The sequence below is a fragment of the Tyto alba genome, unplaced genomic scaffold, assembly GCF_018691265.1.
Source record: "Tyto alba isolate M040663 unplaced genomic scaffold, T.alba_DEE_v4.0 Super-Scaffold_27, whole genome shotgun sequence".
In the NCBI taxonomy this organism is placed as follows: Eukaryota; Metazoa; Chordata; class Aves; order Strigiformes; family Tytonidae; genus Tyto; species Tyto alba.
Window position 1 is genome coordinate 33,749,056 of NW_024881301.1, and position 15,689 is coordinate 33,764,744.

Genomic DNA, 15,689 nt, shown 5'->3' on the forward strand with positions numbered 1-15,689 from the left:
GTTTCCTCCAAACTACCATGCTGCACATGGCAATCCCTGTCTAGCTGCTTCCTTTCACTGGGAACACACAAATCTTCAGCAGAGCCAGAATAGCACTTTTAGGCCCACAGCAAAAACTTCTCACCGAAAGAATGGAATGCTGGATAGACGATGGTGAAATGGGCAGATGACTGCTTTCGCAGAGTGATGGAGAGATGACTGGGTGGAGGGTGCAGGAATGAATGGTCCAGAAATGTGGAAAGAGGGATGATGAGGTGGATGGATGGATGGATGGATGGATGGATGGATGGATGGATGGATGGATGGATGGATGGATGGATGGATGGATGGATGGATGGATGGATGGATGGATGGATGGATGGATGGATGGATGGATGGACAGACAGACAGACACATGAATGACTAGAGAATTTGGTGGAGGGATGAATGGGTTGATAAATACATGGATGACTGGACAGAATGTTGTGCTGGGATCTGGCCTTCTTAATGGTTGGTTGGCTGGCTGAATGCGTTGCCTCAGGGGTGGAAGATTGTTCATGCAAAATGTATGGTGAAGGGATGTTGGCCTGCGTGGATGAGTGGAGAAAGAGCCGGAGAGATGGATGTGTGATTTGATGGTTGGTTGGATTGGTTGAAGGCTGGGTGACTTGGTGACTGGCTGGATTGATGGATGGTTGGACAGATGGACGGATGGATGGTTGGACAGATGGATGGGTGGATGGACGGAGGGATGGATGGATGGATGTTTATCTCCTGCTTTGTCACCTCTCTATTACAGCTCCAGCCGAGCCAGAGGAACCACCATTGCAGCCAACCCTGGGTGAGCTCAAGGCCTCCCACGTCCCCCCTGAGTCCGTGGAGCTGGAGTGGAGCATCCCCAAGGGCACCTTTGACTCCTTCACGGTGCAGTACCGGGATGCCCAAGGCCAGCCGCAGGTGCTGCCCGTGGATGGGGGTTCCCGCACGGTGACCGTGCCGGGGCTGTCCCCGTCGCGCCGCTACAAGTTCAACCTGTACGGGGCGTGGGGTCGGAAACGTCTGGGCCCCGTCTCCACTGACGCCGTCACAGGTGAGGGGGCACCTGCAGGTCCCATCCCATCCCCGTCCCCTTTGGGCTCTGGGTTTGGGTCACGGCAGGAGCTGGGACCGGGCCTGTGCTGGTGCTTGGGACGGTTGTGAAATGGGTTCCTCTTGTGTGCTGAGTGGGGGCTGGCCAGATGTTTGCGTGGGAGCGTTTGGAGGATTGGAAGGACAGATTGGTGGCAGGAGGGTTTGATCAAGGGACTCTTTGGTTGAACGAATGGAGCTGCGGATGGATGGGCAGAGGTTTGACTGGTTGGCTGGCTCAGTGGGTGGATGGATGGAGGGAAGCGGATGGATGGAGTGTTTCTTGAAGGGTCTGGGGGCGGATTTTGGGGTCTCCCAACGGGAGGTTTTGGGGGTTCGGGGGAGGTGTCAGGGTCTGGCAGGGGGGTGGGGGGCCGTTTTGGGGTGGTGTCGTCGTGTCCCCCCCCCCCCCCAACCTCACCGCGCCCCCCATGCGCATGCGCAGGACGGGCCCGCGCTGGAGCGCGAGGTGCAGCAGCCCCATGCGCCGGCCCTGCCCCTCGGCCCCGCCTCCCGCGCCTCGCCCCGCCCCCAGCCCCGCCAGCACCAGCGCGGCCGCCATCGCTGGGAGGGGGGGTGGGTGTGTGCACCCCGGAGGAGCCCCTATATTGGGGGGGCACCCCAAGCCCCGCCCCAATGAAGCCACGTCCCCCCCATAGGCGGCAGCTGGGGGTGCTGGGAACACACGTTTATTGGGGGGCTGCAGTGGCTGGGGGGGTCCCCAATAAATGGGGGGACCTTGGGGGGCCCCTCATTGGGGGGAGGGGGAAATCACCATGGCTGGGGGTAATTGGGGGGCAGGACCTTGCAGGGGTCCCCATTAAGGTGGGGGGGTCCCCAAAAGAAGGGGACCTAATAAGGTCCTCAACATTTGGGGGGGGTCCCCATTATGCTGGGGGGTCCTCAAGGCTGGGGGAGTCCCTAAAAGGGTGGGGACCCGTGGGGGTCTCTGGGGTCGATATTGGGGTGCAGGGTCCCCATCATAGGTGGTTTTGGGGTGGGACCCTGAGAGCGATATTGGGGTGCAGGGTCCCCATGGCTGGGGGTTTTGGGGTGGGATCCCGGGGGGGGATCCCCAATAGGGTCCTCAAGGGTTAGGAGGGGGTTCCCATTAAGGTGGGGGATCCCCAAGAGTTGGAGGGGGGTGTGTGTCCCTAAAAGGGTGGGGACCCGTGAGGGTCTCTGGGGGTGATATTGGGGTGCAGGGTCCCCATGGCTGGGGGTTTTGGGGTGGAATCCCGGGGGGGGGGTCCCCAATAGGGTCCTCAATGTTTGGGGTGGGGGAATCCCTAATAAAGAGGGACACACACACACACACACACACACACACACACACACACTCTGCAGGGTGTTTCTGTAGCGGGCATGTGCCCCAGGGGAAGGGATTGGGGGGGGGGGGTGTTGTTCAAGGGGGGGTTTCGGTGACTGGGTGGGGGAGGTGACCCCCCCAAGAGGTTTATCTTTTTTTTGGGGGGCGCCCCTCAGGCCAGGCCCCCCTCGAAGCCGCGCAGGCGCCGGGCCAGCTGCAGGTCCTTGGGGTAGAGGGTGACGCGCCGGGCATGCAGTGAGCAGAGCGAGGCGTCCTCCAGCAGCCGCACCATGAACGCCTCTGCTGCCTGCGCCCACCCCCCCAAAAAAAACAACAAACAACTCAGGGCCCCCCCCCCCCCCCCCCAAAATCCAACACACCCCCCCTCCCTTTGGGGACACCCCTGGGGGGCAGGGATACCTCCCTCCAAAGCCAGACCCCTCTCACCACCCACGGAACCCCCCTCAGCACCCAGAGGAACCCCCCTCTAATACCCACCCCCCCCAGCACCCATAGAACCCCCCCCCAAACCCATCCCAGCACCCATGGCCCCCCCAGCACCCTGGAGACACACAGATGTTCCTCCCAGCTCCCATAAGGGATCCCCCCCCACCAGACACCCCCCCAAACACCCATAGGACACCCTCAAACCCATCTGAGCACCTATGGGACCCCCCCCCAGCACCCACAGGACACCCTCATCACCCATAGGATGCCCCTCCCAGCACCCATAAGCCCCCCAGATGAACCCACAGATGCGCCTCCCCTCGGCACCCATAGAACCTCCCCAATCTCCTCCTATCACCCACAGAACCCCCTCAAACCCATCCCAGCACCCATGGGCCCCCCCAGCACCCTGCAGACACCCCCACACCCCCTCAAATGATCCCTCCAGCACCCATATGGGACGCCCCCACCAGACTCCCCCCCCCAAGCACCCATAGGACCCCCCAGGCCCCCTCCAGCACCCATAGGACCCCCCCTGCACACATAGGACCCCCCCAAATGAACCCCCAGCACCCATGGGCCCCCCCAGCACCCATAAGCACCCCCAGATGTTCCCCCCAGCACCCACAGAATTCCCCCACACCCTTCCTATCTCCCATAGAACCCCCCAGACCCGCCCCCCCAGCACCCATGGGCTCCCCCCAGCACCCATAGGACCCTCCCAGCACCCATAAGCCCCCTCAGATCAATCCCCAGCATCCGAGGCCTCCCTCCCTCAGCACCCATAGAACCCTCCCAGACCCCTCCCAGCACCCAATACCTCCCCCAGCACCCATAGGACCCTCCCAGATCCCTCCCAGCACCCATAGGACCCCCCCCAAATGAACCCCCAGCACCCATGAGCCTCCCCCAGCACCCACAGGACCCCCCCCCAGCACCCACGGGCCCCCCCAGCACCCACCTCCTGCAGGGCCACCAGCGCCATCCGCTGCCACCGATAATCCACCCCCCGGGTAAACATGAGGCAGATCTCCCGCACCTGGGGACACGGGGACACCCCAAGTGACACCGTGGGGATACCCCAGGTGGGGGGACAACCCCATGGTGGGGGGAGGGGGGGAGGGAGGGAGTACCCTGGGGACAGCCCGAGCATGGGGACACCCTGGGGTGTCACCTTAGGGACACCTGGGGACACCCCACCCCAGGGCGAGGGACAGCAGGGATGTGGGGGACACTTTAGGGACATTTTGGGGACCCCCCCACGCCAGGGCAAGGGACACCAGAGATGTGGGGGGCACCTTGGGGACATTTTGGGGACACGCTGGGGACACGTTGGGGCCCCCCACCCCAGGGCGAGGGACAGCAGGGATGTGGGGGGCACCTTGGGGACATTTTGGGGACCCCCCCACGCCAGGGCAAGGGACACCAGAGATGTGGGGGGCACCTTGGGGACATTTTGGGGACACGTTGGGGACATGTTGGGGCCCCCCACCCCAGGGCGAGGGACAGCAGGGATGTGGGGGGCACCTTGGGGACATTTTGCGGACCCCCTGGGCATGGGGACAGTGCCCCTCTGGGGGGAGGGGCACAGGGGACAGCCCGTACCCCCCAGGGACTGTGGTGGTGGGGGGACGGGGACACCCCAAGGACATTGGGAGGCGGACAAGGCCACTGCGTCACCGGGGAGAGGGGGAGGGGACAAGGCCAGAGGGAGGGGACCCACGTCATCGCAGGGGCCAAGGACATTGGGGGGCTGGGGGAGGTGGGGGACCCGGGGGGTGTTTGGGGGTGCCTGGGGGATTCCGGGGGGGGTTTGGGAGGTTTGGGGGTGCTGGGGGGGGGGTTGGGGGTCCTGGAGGGGATCTGGGGGGGGGTTTAGGGGTGCCAAGGGGGTGTGGGGGGGTTGGTTTGGGGTGTCCCCCACGGGGGTTTGGGGGTGTCTCCGCAGGGATGGGTTTTGGGGTGCCCAGGGAAGTGGGTGCGGGTTGGGTGTCGCCTGAGGGGGGAGCGGGTTTTGGGGTGCCCCCAGGGTGGGTTTTAGGGTTCCCCAGGGTGGTTTTGGGGTGCCCAGGCAGGTGGGTGGGTTTTGGGGGTCCCTAGTGGTGCTTTTGGGGTGCCCCCGGGGTTGTTTTGGGGCACCCAGGAAGGTGGTTGGTTTTGGGGTCCCCCCTGGGGTGGGTTTTGGGTTCCGCTGGGAATTGATTTTGGGGTTCCCCCAGGGTGGTTCTGGGGTGCTCAGGCGGGCAGATGAGTTTTGGGGACCCCCAGGGAGGTTTTGGTGTCCCCCCGGGGTGGGTGTTGGGGCTCACCAGGCGGGCGAAGGGCCCGGGGCGCAGGAGCAGGTGGGTGCTGCTCTGGTACCTGCGGATCTCCTGCAGCACCCGCTGGCTGGGGCGAAACCCTCGGGACATGGGGGACAGGGACAGGGTCAGGGGGGATGGGGAGGGGAAATGGGGGGACAGGGACAGGGTCAGGGGGGATGGGGAGGGGAAATGGGGGGACATGGGTGGACAGGGACAGTGTCGGGGGGGAGGGGGGAGGACATGGGGGGACAGGGACAGCTTCGGGGGGGGCGGGGGGGGGATGGAGGGGGGACGGGGGGGACAGGGGGAGACAGGGACAGCGTCGGGGGGGACAGGGGGGACACGGGGGAACAGGGACAGCATTGGGGGGTGACAGGGCGGGTGGGACGGGGGGGAACAGGGACAGTGTTGGGGGGGTCACAACAGTGGGACATGGAGGGGGACAGGTGTGACAGGGACAGTGTTGGGGGGGACACCAATGGGGTATGGGGGGGGGACAGGGACAGCGTCAGTGGGGCTGGCACTGGGGGAGGGCTATGACAGGGGGTGACACCAAGGGGACACGGAGGGGGGGGGCAGGGGGGACTCAGGGCACAGGGCCGGGGGATCTCTAGGTCTCAGCGTGAGGGGACGCGGCTGGGAGGGATCTATAGGGGCTGCATGGGGGATACAGAGGGATCTGTAGGGGCTGGGGGGGGAGGACGGGGGAACCTATAGGGTCTGGGAGGGATCCATAGGGCCAGGGAGGATGACAGGGGGAACTATAGGATCCAAAGAGATCTATATGGCCCAGGGCAGGGAATAACAGAGGGATCCATCCAGTCCAGGGTTGGGGGGAGGCAGGGATCCATAGGGTCCCTCTCCCCGGGAGTTCTATAGGGGCTGGGAGAGATCTATAGGGTCTGGAGGGGGTGGTGGGATCAACGGGGCCCGGGGGAATCTATAGGGGCTGGGTTTGGGGAAAGAGAGAGAACTATAAGGTCGGGGGGGGAACCTACAGGGTCCAGGGTGGAAAGGGAGGGACCTATAGGGTCTGGGAGGGACCTATAGGGTTTGGGGGAGTCTATAGGATGCAGGGTGGTAGGGAGGGACCCATAGGGTGTAGGAGGGATCTATAGGGCTGGGGATCGGGGAATTTATAGGGTTGGGGGGATCTATAGGGGGAGGGATCTATAGGGTGTGTGGAGATCTATAGGGTCTGGTGGTAGGGAGTGATCCATTGGGTCCAAGAGGGGTCTATAAGGCCGTGGAGGGGGGTCAGGGAAGGGTCTGTAGTGTCCAGGGGGGATTTAGAGAGGGATGTATAAGGTCCAGGGGGGGGTCTATAGGGCCCGGAGGGTGGGGGGGGTTAGGGAAGGATCTATAGGGTCCAGAGGGAGTCTATAGGGCGGGGGGGTGTGATCAGGGAAGGTTCTATAGGGCTGGGGTGGGTGGGCGGTCAGGGAAGGGTTTATTGGCCGGGTGGGGGGGCGGTTCTATAGGGCCGGGGGGGGTGGTCAGGAAAGGGTCTATAGGGTCGGGGGGGCTCTATAGGGCTGGGGGGGATGTCAGGGAAGGGTCTATAGGGTCAGGGGGGTTCTATAGGGGTTGGGGGGGTTCTATAGGGCCGGGGAGGGGGTCAGGGAAGGATCAGGGCGATCTACAGGGGGGTTCCATAGGGGGGGTCCCAACCCCTCCCCTTCCACTCACGACGGGGCCGGCGGGCCGGGGTCGGGGCCGGAGGCGGGGCCGGAGGCGGGGTCTCGGGGACGCGGCGGCGCCGGGGCGCGGCGGGCTTGGAGCGGGGCATGGCGAGGCTCCACCCACCTTGGGGGGGAGGGGTGGGGAGAATGAGGGGTCCGGCCCGCGGTGCCCCCCTCCCAACCGCCCCTAAGCCCCCCCCCCCCCAGCCTACGTCACTCCCCACCGCTCCCCCTTCCTGCCCCCTCTATGACATCCCCGCGCCGTGACGTCACGGCCGAGCCCCCCCCCCCGAGCCTCCCCCTAAACCTGTCGCTGCCGCTCGGATGGATTCAAACTTCCCGGCCCCTGACGCCACTTCCGCCCGCCGCTCCCACGGCCCGACCAATAGGCGGCCGCTCGGCCGTTCTGCGCTGTCGGAGGCCGCGTCTCGATGGTGACTCGGCGGTCCGCGGAGCGGGAAGCGACAGAGGGGACATTAGCATAAATTTGCATATCCGCGCCCCCACCACGGTGAGCGCTGGCTCAGCGTTTCCCGGGGGAAGGGGGGAGGCACTTGTTCCCAGTATGACCCCAGTTACACCCAACATGCTCCCAGTCATTACCAGTGTGATTCCCCAGCCGCATCTGTTTGCCCCCGCTGTGGTCCCACTGCTCCCAGTACGATCCCAGTCACCTCCTGAATGGACTCACCTCTTCCCCAGTCACTCCCAGTTGCTCCCAGCATGGTCCTGCTCACTCCCAGTTGCTCCCGGTGTGACCCCAGTTGCTCTCAGTCACCCCTAGCGTGCTTCCAGTCACTCCTACTTGCCCCCAGTGTGACCCCAGTTGCTCCCAGTCACTCCCAGTACGATCCTGGCAGCCAGCAGTGTGCTCCCAGCTCCTCCCACTGTATCCCAGTTGCCCCCAGTGTGCTCCTAGTCGCTCCCAGTTCCCTCAGTGTGATCCCAGTTCCCCCCAGTCTGGTTCCATGTAATTCCAGTTGCTCCCAGCATGAGCCCAGCTGCTCCCAGTGTGACCACAGTTGCCCCCAGCATAGTCCCAGTTGCTCCCAATATGATTCCAGTTACACCTAACATGCTCCTAAGCACTTCCACTCACTCCCAGTATGATTTCAGTTGCCCCAGCATGATCTCAGTTGCCCATAGCGCAGTTCCAGTTGCTCCTAGTATATCCCAGTTGCCCCAGCATGCCCCCCAATCACTCCCAGTTGCTCCCAGAATGGTCCCAGCTACTTCCAGTATGATTCCAGTTGCTCCCAGTATGATCCCAGTTGCTCCCAGAGTAGTTCCAGTTGCTCCCAGTACATACCAGTCACCCCCAGCATGCTCCCAGCCATTTCCAGTCCCTCCCAGTTGTCCCCAATATGATTCCCGTTGCTCCCAATATGATCCCAGCTGCCCCCAGCGTGCTCCCAGTCCCTCACAGTATGACTTCAGTTGTTTCAAGTATGACCCCAGTTGCCCACAGCATAGTCCCAGTCACAACCAGTATGATCTCAGTTACACCCAACATGCTCCTAATCATTCCCAGTTTCTCCCAGTCACCCCCAGTATGATCCCAGTCACTCCTAGGTTGACCCTTGTATATTCACAGTATGATCCCAGTTTCCCCCAGCATACTCCCAATCCCTCCCAGTATGATCCCACTTCCAGCATGATCCCAGTCACTCCCAGTATGGTCCCAGCTGCCTCCAACATGCTCCCAGTCACTCCCAGTCACTCCCATTTGCCCCTACCATCACCACAGTTGCTCCCAGTCACACCCAACATGGTTCCAGTCACTCCCAGTATGATTCAAGTCACTCTCAGTATGATTCAAGTCACTCCCAGTATGATCCCAGTTGCCCATAGCGTAGTTCCAGTTGCTCCCAGTATATCCCAGTTGCCCTCAGCATGCCCTCAAACACTCCCAGTTACTCCTAGCATGCTCCCAGTCATTCCCAGTCCCTCTAAATATTACTCCAGTTGCTCCCAGTATGATCTCAGTTGCCCACACCAGTTCCAGTTGCCCCCAGTGTGCTCCTAGTCACTCCCAGTCACTCCCAATATGATCCCAGTCACTCCCGGTATGGTTCCAGTCACTTCCAGTTGACCCTAGCATGAGCCCAGCTGCTCCCCGTGTGATCCCAGTTGCCCCCAGCATGCTCCTAATCACTCCCAGTTGCCCCCAGCATGCTTCCTGTCAACCCACTATGATCCCAGTTGCCCCCAGAGTGAGCCTAGTCACTCCCAGTTGCCCCCAGCACGGTCCCAGTTGTTCCCACTATATCCCAGTTGCCTCCAACATGACCTCAGTCACTCCCATTACTTACCAGTACGATTCTCATTGCTCTCAGTATGATCCCAATTGCCTGTAATGTAGTTCCAGTTGCTCCCAGTATATCCCAGTTGCCCTCAGCATGTTCCAAATCACTCCCAGTCGTTCCCAGTTGCCCCCACCATGACCCCAGATGCTCACAGCATAGTCCCAGTCACTCCCAGTATGATCCCAGTCACCCCCAGTTGCTCCCAGCATGAGCCCAGCTGCTCCCAGTATGATCCCATTTGCTCTCAGCGTGGTCCCAGTTGCTTCCATCCCTACCAGTATGATTCCAGTTGCTCCCAGTATGACCTCAGTTGCCCACAGTATAGTCCCAGTTGCTCCCAGTGTGATCCCAGTCTCACCCAACATGTTCCTAATCACTCCCAGTTGCTCCCAGTCACCTCCAGTACGATCCCAGTCACTCCTATTATATCCCCTGTATATTCCCAATATGATCCCAGTTGCCCTCAGTGTATTCCCAGTTTCTCTCAGTGTGATCCCAATATGCCCCCCCAGCACATTCCCAGTTGCTTCCAGTTGCCCCCAGCATGCTGCCAGTTGCCCCCCAACATGCTCCCAGTCACTCCCAGTATGATCCCAGTCACCCACTGGGTACTTCCCAGTATATCCCAGTTGCCCCCAGCATGTTCCCACTCACTCCCAGTCACCCTCAGGGTGATCCCACTTTCTCCCAGTCACTCCCGTTCACCCGCAGTGTGCTCCCGGTATGATCCCAGGGGCTCCCAGTATGATCCCAGTTACCCCCAGCATGGTCCCAGTTCCTCCCAGTGTGCTCCCAGTGGCTCCCAGTATGAACTCAGTTGCCCACAGCATAGTTCCAGTTTCTCCCAGTATATCCCAGTCTCCCCCAGCACGGTCACAGGCACCTCCAGTCACTCCCAGTTGCTTCCAGTTTGGTCCACACTGCTCCCAGTTCCTCCCAGTCTGATACCAGTTGCTCCTAGTGCGCCCCCAGCACACTCCCAGTCACTCCCAGTTGCCCCCCAGCATGATCTCACTTCCCCCCAGTATGGTCCAAGTCACTTCCAGTGTGGTACTACTTGCTCCCAGTAACTCCCAGTTGCACCAGCATGGTCCCAGTTACCCCCCCTCCCCATATCCCACTTCCTCCACTATGGTCCCAGTTTCTTCCAGCATGGTCCCAGTTGCTCCCAGTGGCTCCCAGTTGGCCCCCCCAGCGTGGTCCCAGTGGCTCGTGGTGTGTTCCCGGTGGGTCCCGGTGGCGGGTCAGGCGGGGCAGCCGAGGGGCGCAGGTGTGCAGGAAGTCCAGCAGGGGCGGCAGGGCGTGGCTGGGGCGCAGCGGGGGCGGGCGCACCTCCTCCACCCAGGGGTGGGGACCCAGCAGGAACTGGGGGCTGGGGGGGACGGTGACACGGGGAACGGGGGACACGGGGGGACAGTTGGGGTCAGTTGGGGACACTTGGGGACACAGGGACATTGGGGGACATTTGGGGACAGTTGATGACAGGGGGGGACATGAGGGACACATGGGGGAATTTGGGGACATGGGGACACAGGGGACATTGGGGACATTTGGGGACACTTGGGAATATGGGGACATGGGGGGACATTTGGGGAGACTTGGGGACAGTTGAGACATGGGGACACATGAGGACACATGGGGACATTTGGGGATATTTGGGACATGGGTGGACATGAGGGACATTTGGGGATATTTGGGGATATTTGGGGGGACAAGGGGCATGGGGGACAGTTGGGGAAATGGGGGACATGGGGACATGGGGGACATGGGGGCAGCTGGGGAAATGGGGGGACATGGGGACATGGGGGACATGGGGGACAGTTGTGGAAATGGGGGGGACACATGGGACACAGGGACTGGGGGACATTTGGGGACACGGGTTATTTGGGGACAGCTGAGGACATGGGGAACATGGGGGACATGAGGGATATTTGGGGACACTTGGGGTCATGTGGCACATGGGGACATTTGGGGACAATTGAGGACAGTTGGGACATGGGGGGCATTTGGGGATACTTGAGGACTTTTCAGGACATGGGGGACACGGGGGACACTTGGGGACATGGGGGGACACGGGGCACTTGGGGACATGGGGATGGGGGGGACATGGGGACCTTCGGGGACCTTTGGGGACATTTGGGTCCCTTCTCACCATCCATTGGTGTCCATCCCCGCCCCATCAGCAGGATCCTCTGAGGGGGGCGGACCCTCAGCGGGCAGCTGCCCCGCCCTAGCACCTGGCCACGCCCCCCGGGGCCACCTCTGCCGCCCAGTTGGGACCAGTCAGCACCAGTAACACCAGTACACACCAGTAACGCCTCCAGCGCAGCTCACACCCCCCCACACAAACCCCCCACCACTTTCCCAGTCCGGCCCAGTTCAGTCTCAGGCTCTCCCAGTGTGACTCAGGGTCCCCACTGTGCCACCCCAGTATGGCCCAGTACATCCCAGTGCTCCCCAGTATAACTCAGGGCCCCCTCTAGCTTCACCCCAGTATGGTCCAGCATCTCCCAGTTCCCCTAGTATGGCCCACCCCCCTCCAGTATGGCCCAGGGACCCCCATGGTGCTCTTATGCCCTCCAGTGCTCCACCAGCACCTCTCTGTACATCCCAACATAGACCAGTATTGTCCCACAGCGCCCTCTAGTGGCCCTTCAGCCCCTCCCAGTGCCCCCAGGCTCCTCTCCCAGTCCTCTCACCCTCTCCAGTGTGCCCTCCAGTCCTCCCAGTCTCCCCAGTTTCCATCCCAGTCCACCCAGTTTCCACTCCCACTCCCTCCAATCCCCCAGTCTCCTTTCTCAGTCCACCCAGCCCTCCCAATGCCCCATTCTTCCCCCAGTCCTCTCAGCCCCCACCCCCAGTTTCCCCCTGAGCACCTCCAGTCCCTCCCAGTCCCCCCAGTCCACCGCCCAGTAGAACTCCAGGATTTCGATCTCAAAGGCAGGAAGGGCCCAACTCACTCTGGCCAGTGCTTGAACCACCAGTGCTGGGGTCAGGGGACAAGGTCATGGGGGTCAGGGGTCATGGGGGTCACAGGGGTCAAGGCATAAAGGGGTCAGAGTCATGGGATCCTGGGGTCAAGGTCATGGGGGTCAGGGTCACGGGGGTCACAGGGGTTAGGGTCACAGCAGTCATGGGTCAAGGTCACAGGGGTCATGGTCACAGGGGTCACAGGGGTGTGTCGTTTGAGCCTACTCAGCAGCTAAACGCCACACAGCCCTCCCACCCTCCCCCACTTGGGAATGGGGAGGGAATCGGAGGGGCAAAGGAGACTCACGGGTTGAGATAAAAACATTTTAATAACAGTACAGAGTAATACACTGACAGCAGTATCAGCGGGTAACGTACAATACAGCTGCTCACCACCCGCCGACCACCTGCCTGCTCCCGGCCAGCATCCCAAACACACAGGCCCCACAGCCACACTCCCAGAAGTGGCCCCTCCCAGCCCTCTCCTGCCTTTATATGGTGAGCATAATGTCACGTGACATGGACTATCGGCCAATCCCGGCCCAGCCTCCAGCTGTGCTCCCCCCACCCCCGCACCCAGGTGAGGGCACTGGGGCCTGGGGAGCCCCGGGGGTCTCTGTGCTGCAGCTCCTCCCGCTACTAAACAAACAGGAACTCTAGTCCAGCCCCAACCAGGACAGTATCCACCCCTTATTCCATATCATTTTACATTATGCTCATGTTCCATATTTCAATACATTATTGTTATTTACAATCCTCTTCCTTGGTCAAGACATACGCATACAGATGTCATTCCCTCAGTCCATGGTCCATCACTGCAGGATGTATCCATGAGTTGACTTGGTCCATAGCTTCAGGTTCCATCTGTCATACAGTCCCCTTCAGGCAGGAGGAGCGATGCTCAGTCCGTAGGGCAGAGGTGTCCTTGGACTTGACAGGAGGATGGCATGCAGTCTCTGTTGCAGCTGGAGCTGATGCATCTGATGCTGTCTGTATTCACAGTCTGCGGCTGTCGCTGGGCATCAGTTGCTGGAACCAGTCCTATTTTCATCCACGTTCATGTTTGCCATAACAAAGCATTGGTAGGGTGGTGTGGTTACTAATCTAATACAGCTTATTGCTATTTTCACCTAAAATTAAGTCCCCTTGAGGTACACATCAGACTTCCCCATCCTTCTGCATTACCCACCAAGTGCACCCGGGTCCTTGGGCAAAGGTAATCCCACGGATGGCTTACCTTTACCTGAAGGAGGTATAACCGACGGTCTTCCCCAGCATGTTTTTAGGGTGCACTACCGGGACTCTGTCTCCATCTACAATATGCAGATGTTTGACTGCTCAGGGCCAGCTGGTTGGCAGATCCTCTAGCATTGACTAACCAGGTGGCCTTTGCTAAATGTGTGTCCCATGCTTAAAAGTTCCGCCTCCCATTGCTCTCAGCATGGTCTTTAGTAGCCCATTATACCGCTCAATTTTGCCGGAGGCCAGGGCATGACAGGGAATGATATTCCCTCATGCCATGTTCTTTTGCCCAGCTGTTTATAAATTATTTCAAAAATGAGTACCATTATCTGACTCAATTCTATCTGGGGTGCCATGCCGCCACAGGACTTGTTTTTCAAGTCCCAGAATAGTGTTCCGAGCAGTGGCATGGGGCACAGCATATGTTTCCAGCCATCCGGTAGTTGCTTCTACCATTGTGAGCACATAACACTTTACCATGCCGAGTTTGTGGGAGCGTGATGTAATCAATCTGCCATGCCTCCCCATATCTATACTTTAACCATCTCCCTCCATACCAAAGAGGTTTTAACCGCTTGGCCTTCCTGATTGCAGCACATGTCTCACATTCATGGATAACCTGTGATATAATGTCCATAGTTAGGTCCACCCCTCGTCCGAGCCCATCTATATTTGCGTCTCTTCCTTGATGGCCCGAGGATCATGGGCCCAACGAGCCATAAATTTTTCGCCCTTATGCTGCCAGTCCGATCTACTTGGGCCACCTTAATCTTTGCAGCCTGGTCCACCTGGTGGTTGTTTTGATGTTCTTTCCGTTGCTTGATTTTTGGGTATATGAGCATCTACGTGGCGTACTTTCACAACCAGTTCTCTATTCGAGCAGCAATATCTTGCCACAAATCAGCAGCCCAGATGGGTTTGCCTCTATGCTGCCAGCCACTCTGTTTCCACTGCCGCAACCACCCCCCACAGGGCATTTGCCACCATCCATGATCAGTGTAGAGATAAAGGACTGGCCATTTTTCTTGCTCGGCGATACTTAAGGCCAGCTGGATGGCTTTCACTTCTGCAAATTGACTGGATTCACCTCTCCTTCAACAGCTTCTGCGACCTGTCGTGTGGGCTCCATACACAGCCTTCCACTTCCGATGTTTCCCTACATGCGGCAGACCCATCGGTAAATAAGGCATATTGCTTCTCATTATCCGGTAGCTCATTATATGGCGGTGCCTCTTCAGCTCGGGTCACTTCTTCCTCTGGTGACATTCCAAAGTCTTTGGTCTCTGGCCAATTTGTAATTACTTCTAGTATTCCTGGGCAGTTGCGCTTCCTATTCGAGCCCGTTGTGTGAGCGCGACCCACTTACTCCACGTAGCATCAGTTGCATGATGTGTCGAGGGACCCCTCCTTTGAACATCCAGCCAGTACCGGCAGTCGGGGTGCCAAGAGGAGCTGTGCTTCTGTACAATCACTTCTGAAGCAGCTCGAACCCCTTCATATGCTGTCAGTATCTCTTTTTCAGTTGGAGTATAACAGGCTTCAGATCCTCTATATCCTCGACTCCAGAATCCCAGGGTCAACCCGAGTCTCACCTGGTGCCCTCTGCCAAAGACTCCAGGTAGGGCCATTCTCCCCGGCTGCAGTGTAGCACATTTTTAACATCATGTCCTGCCCGAAATGGCCCGGGCTACAGCATGACGATTTCTTGTTTAATTTGTTCAAAGCTTGCTTTTGTTCAGGGCCCATAAAAGTAATTTTTCTTTCGGGTCACTTGATAAAGAGGCTTACAATCTGACTGTAATTTGGAATATGCATTCTCCAGAAGCCTATCACACCTAAGAAAGCTTGTACTTCCTTTCTGCTGGTTGGAGACATAGCTGTTATTTTATTAATCACATCCATTGGAATCTGACGACGTCCATCTTGCCATTTGATTCCTAAAAACTGAATCTCCTGTGCAGGGCCCTTGACTTTACCTCGTTTTATGGCGAAGCCAGCTCTCAAAAGATTTTAACTATTTTCGCTCCCATCTCAAAACCTCTTGCTGTATTCCCCCATATAATGATGTCATCAATGTATTGTAAATGTTCTGGAGCTTCACCCTGTTCCAGTGCAGTGTGGATCAGTCCATGGCAAATAGTGGGACTGTGTTTCCACCCCTGGGCAGTCTGTTCCAGGTGTATTGGACACCCTCCAGGTGAAAGCAAACTGTGGCCTGCATTCTGCTGCCAGAGGGATGGAGAAAAGGCATTGGCGATATCAGTTTGTGGTGTACCACTTGGCTGCCTTGACTCCAATTCATACTGAAGCTGCAGCATGTCTG

General features: G+C 59.4%; 2 protein-coding genes across 3 annotated transcripts in view; one reads left to right on the forward strand and one right to left on the reverse strand.

Annotated features, from left to right (window-relative positions):
• Positions 1 to 383: 383 nt before the first annotated feature.
• The window catches only part of LOC122153928 (tenascin-X-like), a 153,533-nt gene continuing 138,227 nt past the window's right edge, over positions 384 to 15,689 (forward strand). The window contains exon 1 of the mRNA XM_042797876.1: positions 384 to 1,069. Coding sequence (XP_042653810.1) covers positions 667 to 1,069 — 403 coding nt within the window. The 5' untranslated portion in view covers positions 384 to 666. The remainder of the gene's footprint in view (positions 1,070 to 15,689) is intronic.
• Positions 1,781 to 5,312, reverse strand: LOC122153952 (histone H3-like centromeric protein A). 2 transcript variants are annotated; one of them, XR_006165809.1, is made up of 4 exons: positions 5,173 to 5,312; positions 3,825 to 3,902; positions 2,112 to 2,723; positions 1,781 to 2,009 (listed from the first exon to the last, which is right to left on the reverse strand). XR_006165809.1 is itself a non-coding variant. In XM_042798238.1 (3 exons), the coding sequence occupies exons 1-3, from the start codon at positions 5,272 to 5,274 to the stop codon at positions 2,589 to 2,591; spliced, it is 315 nt and encodes a 104-aa protein (XP_042654172.1). In that variant the 5' UTR covers positions 5,275 to 5,312; the 3' UTR covers positions 1,781 to 2,588. The 2 variants fall into 2 exon arrangements, 1 of the variants encoding a protein (XP_042654172.1); XM_042798238.1 differs by having other exon boundaries at positions 1,781 to 2,723.

What these genes read in the sequence shown, in the direction of transcription:
- LOC122153952 (XM_042798238.1), bottom strand. Translation starts at nt 5,274, where the DNA reads ATGTCCCGAGGGTTTCGCCCCAGCCAGCGGGTGCTGCAGGAGATCCGC. An exon ending in CCGGGCCCTTCGCCCGCCTG is followed by an intron (nt 3,903 to 5,172) that starts GTGAGCCCCAAC and finishes CCGTGTCCCCAG; the next exon opens with GTGCGGGAGATCTGCCTCAT. An exon ending in CGCTGGTGGCCCTGCAGGAG is followed by an intron (nt 2,724 to 3,824) that starts GTGGGTGCTGGG and finishes GGGTGGGCGCAG; the next exon opens with GCAGCAGAGGCGTTCATGGT.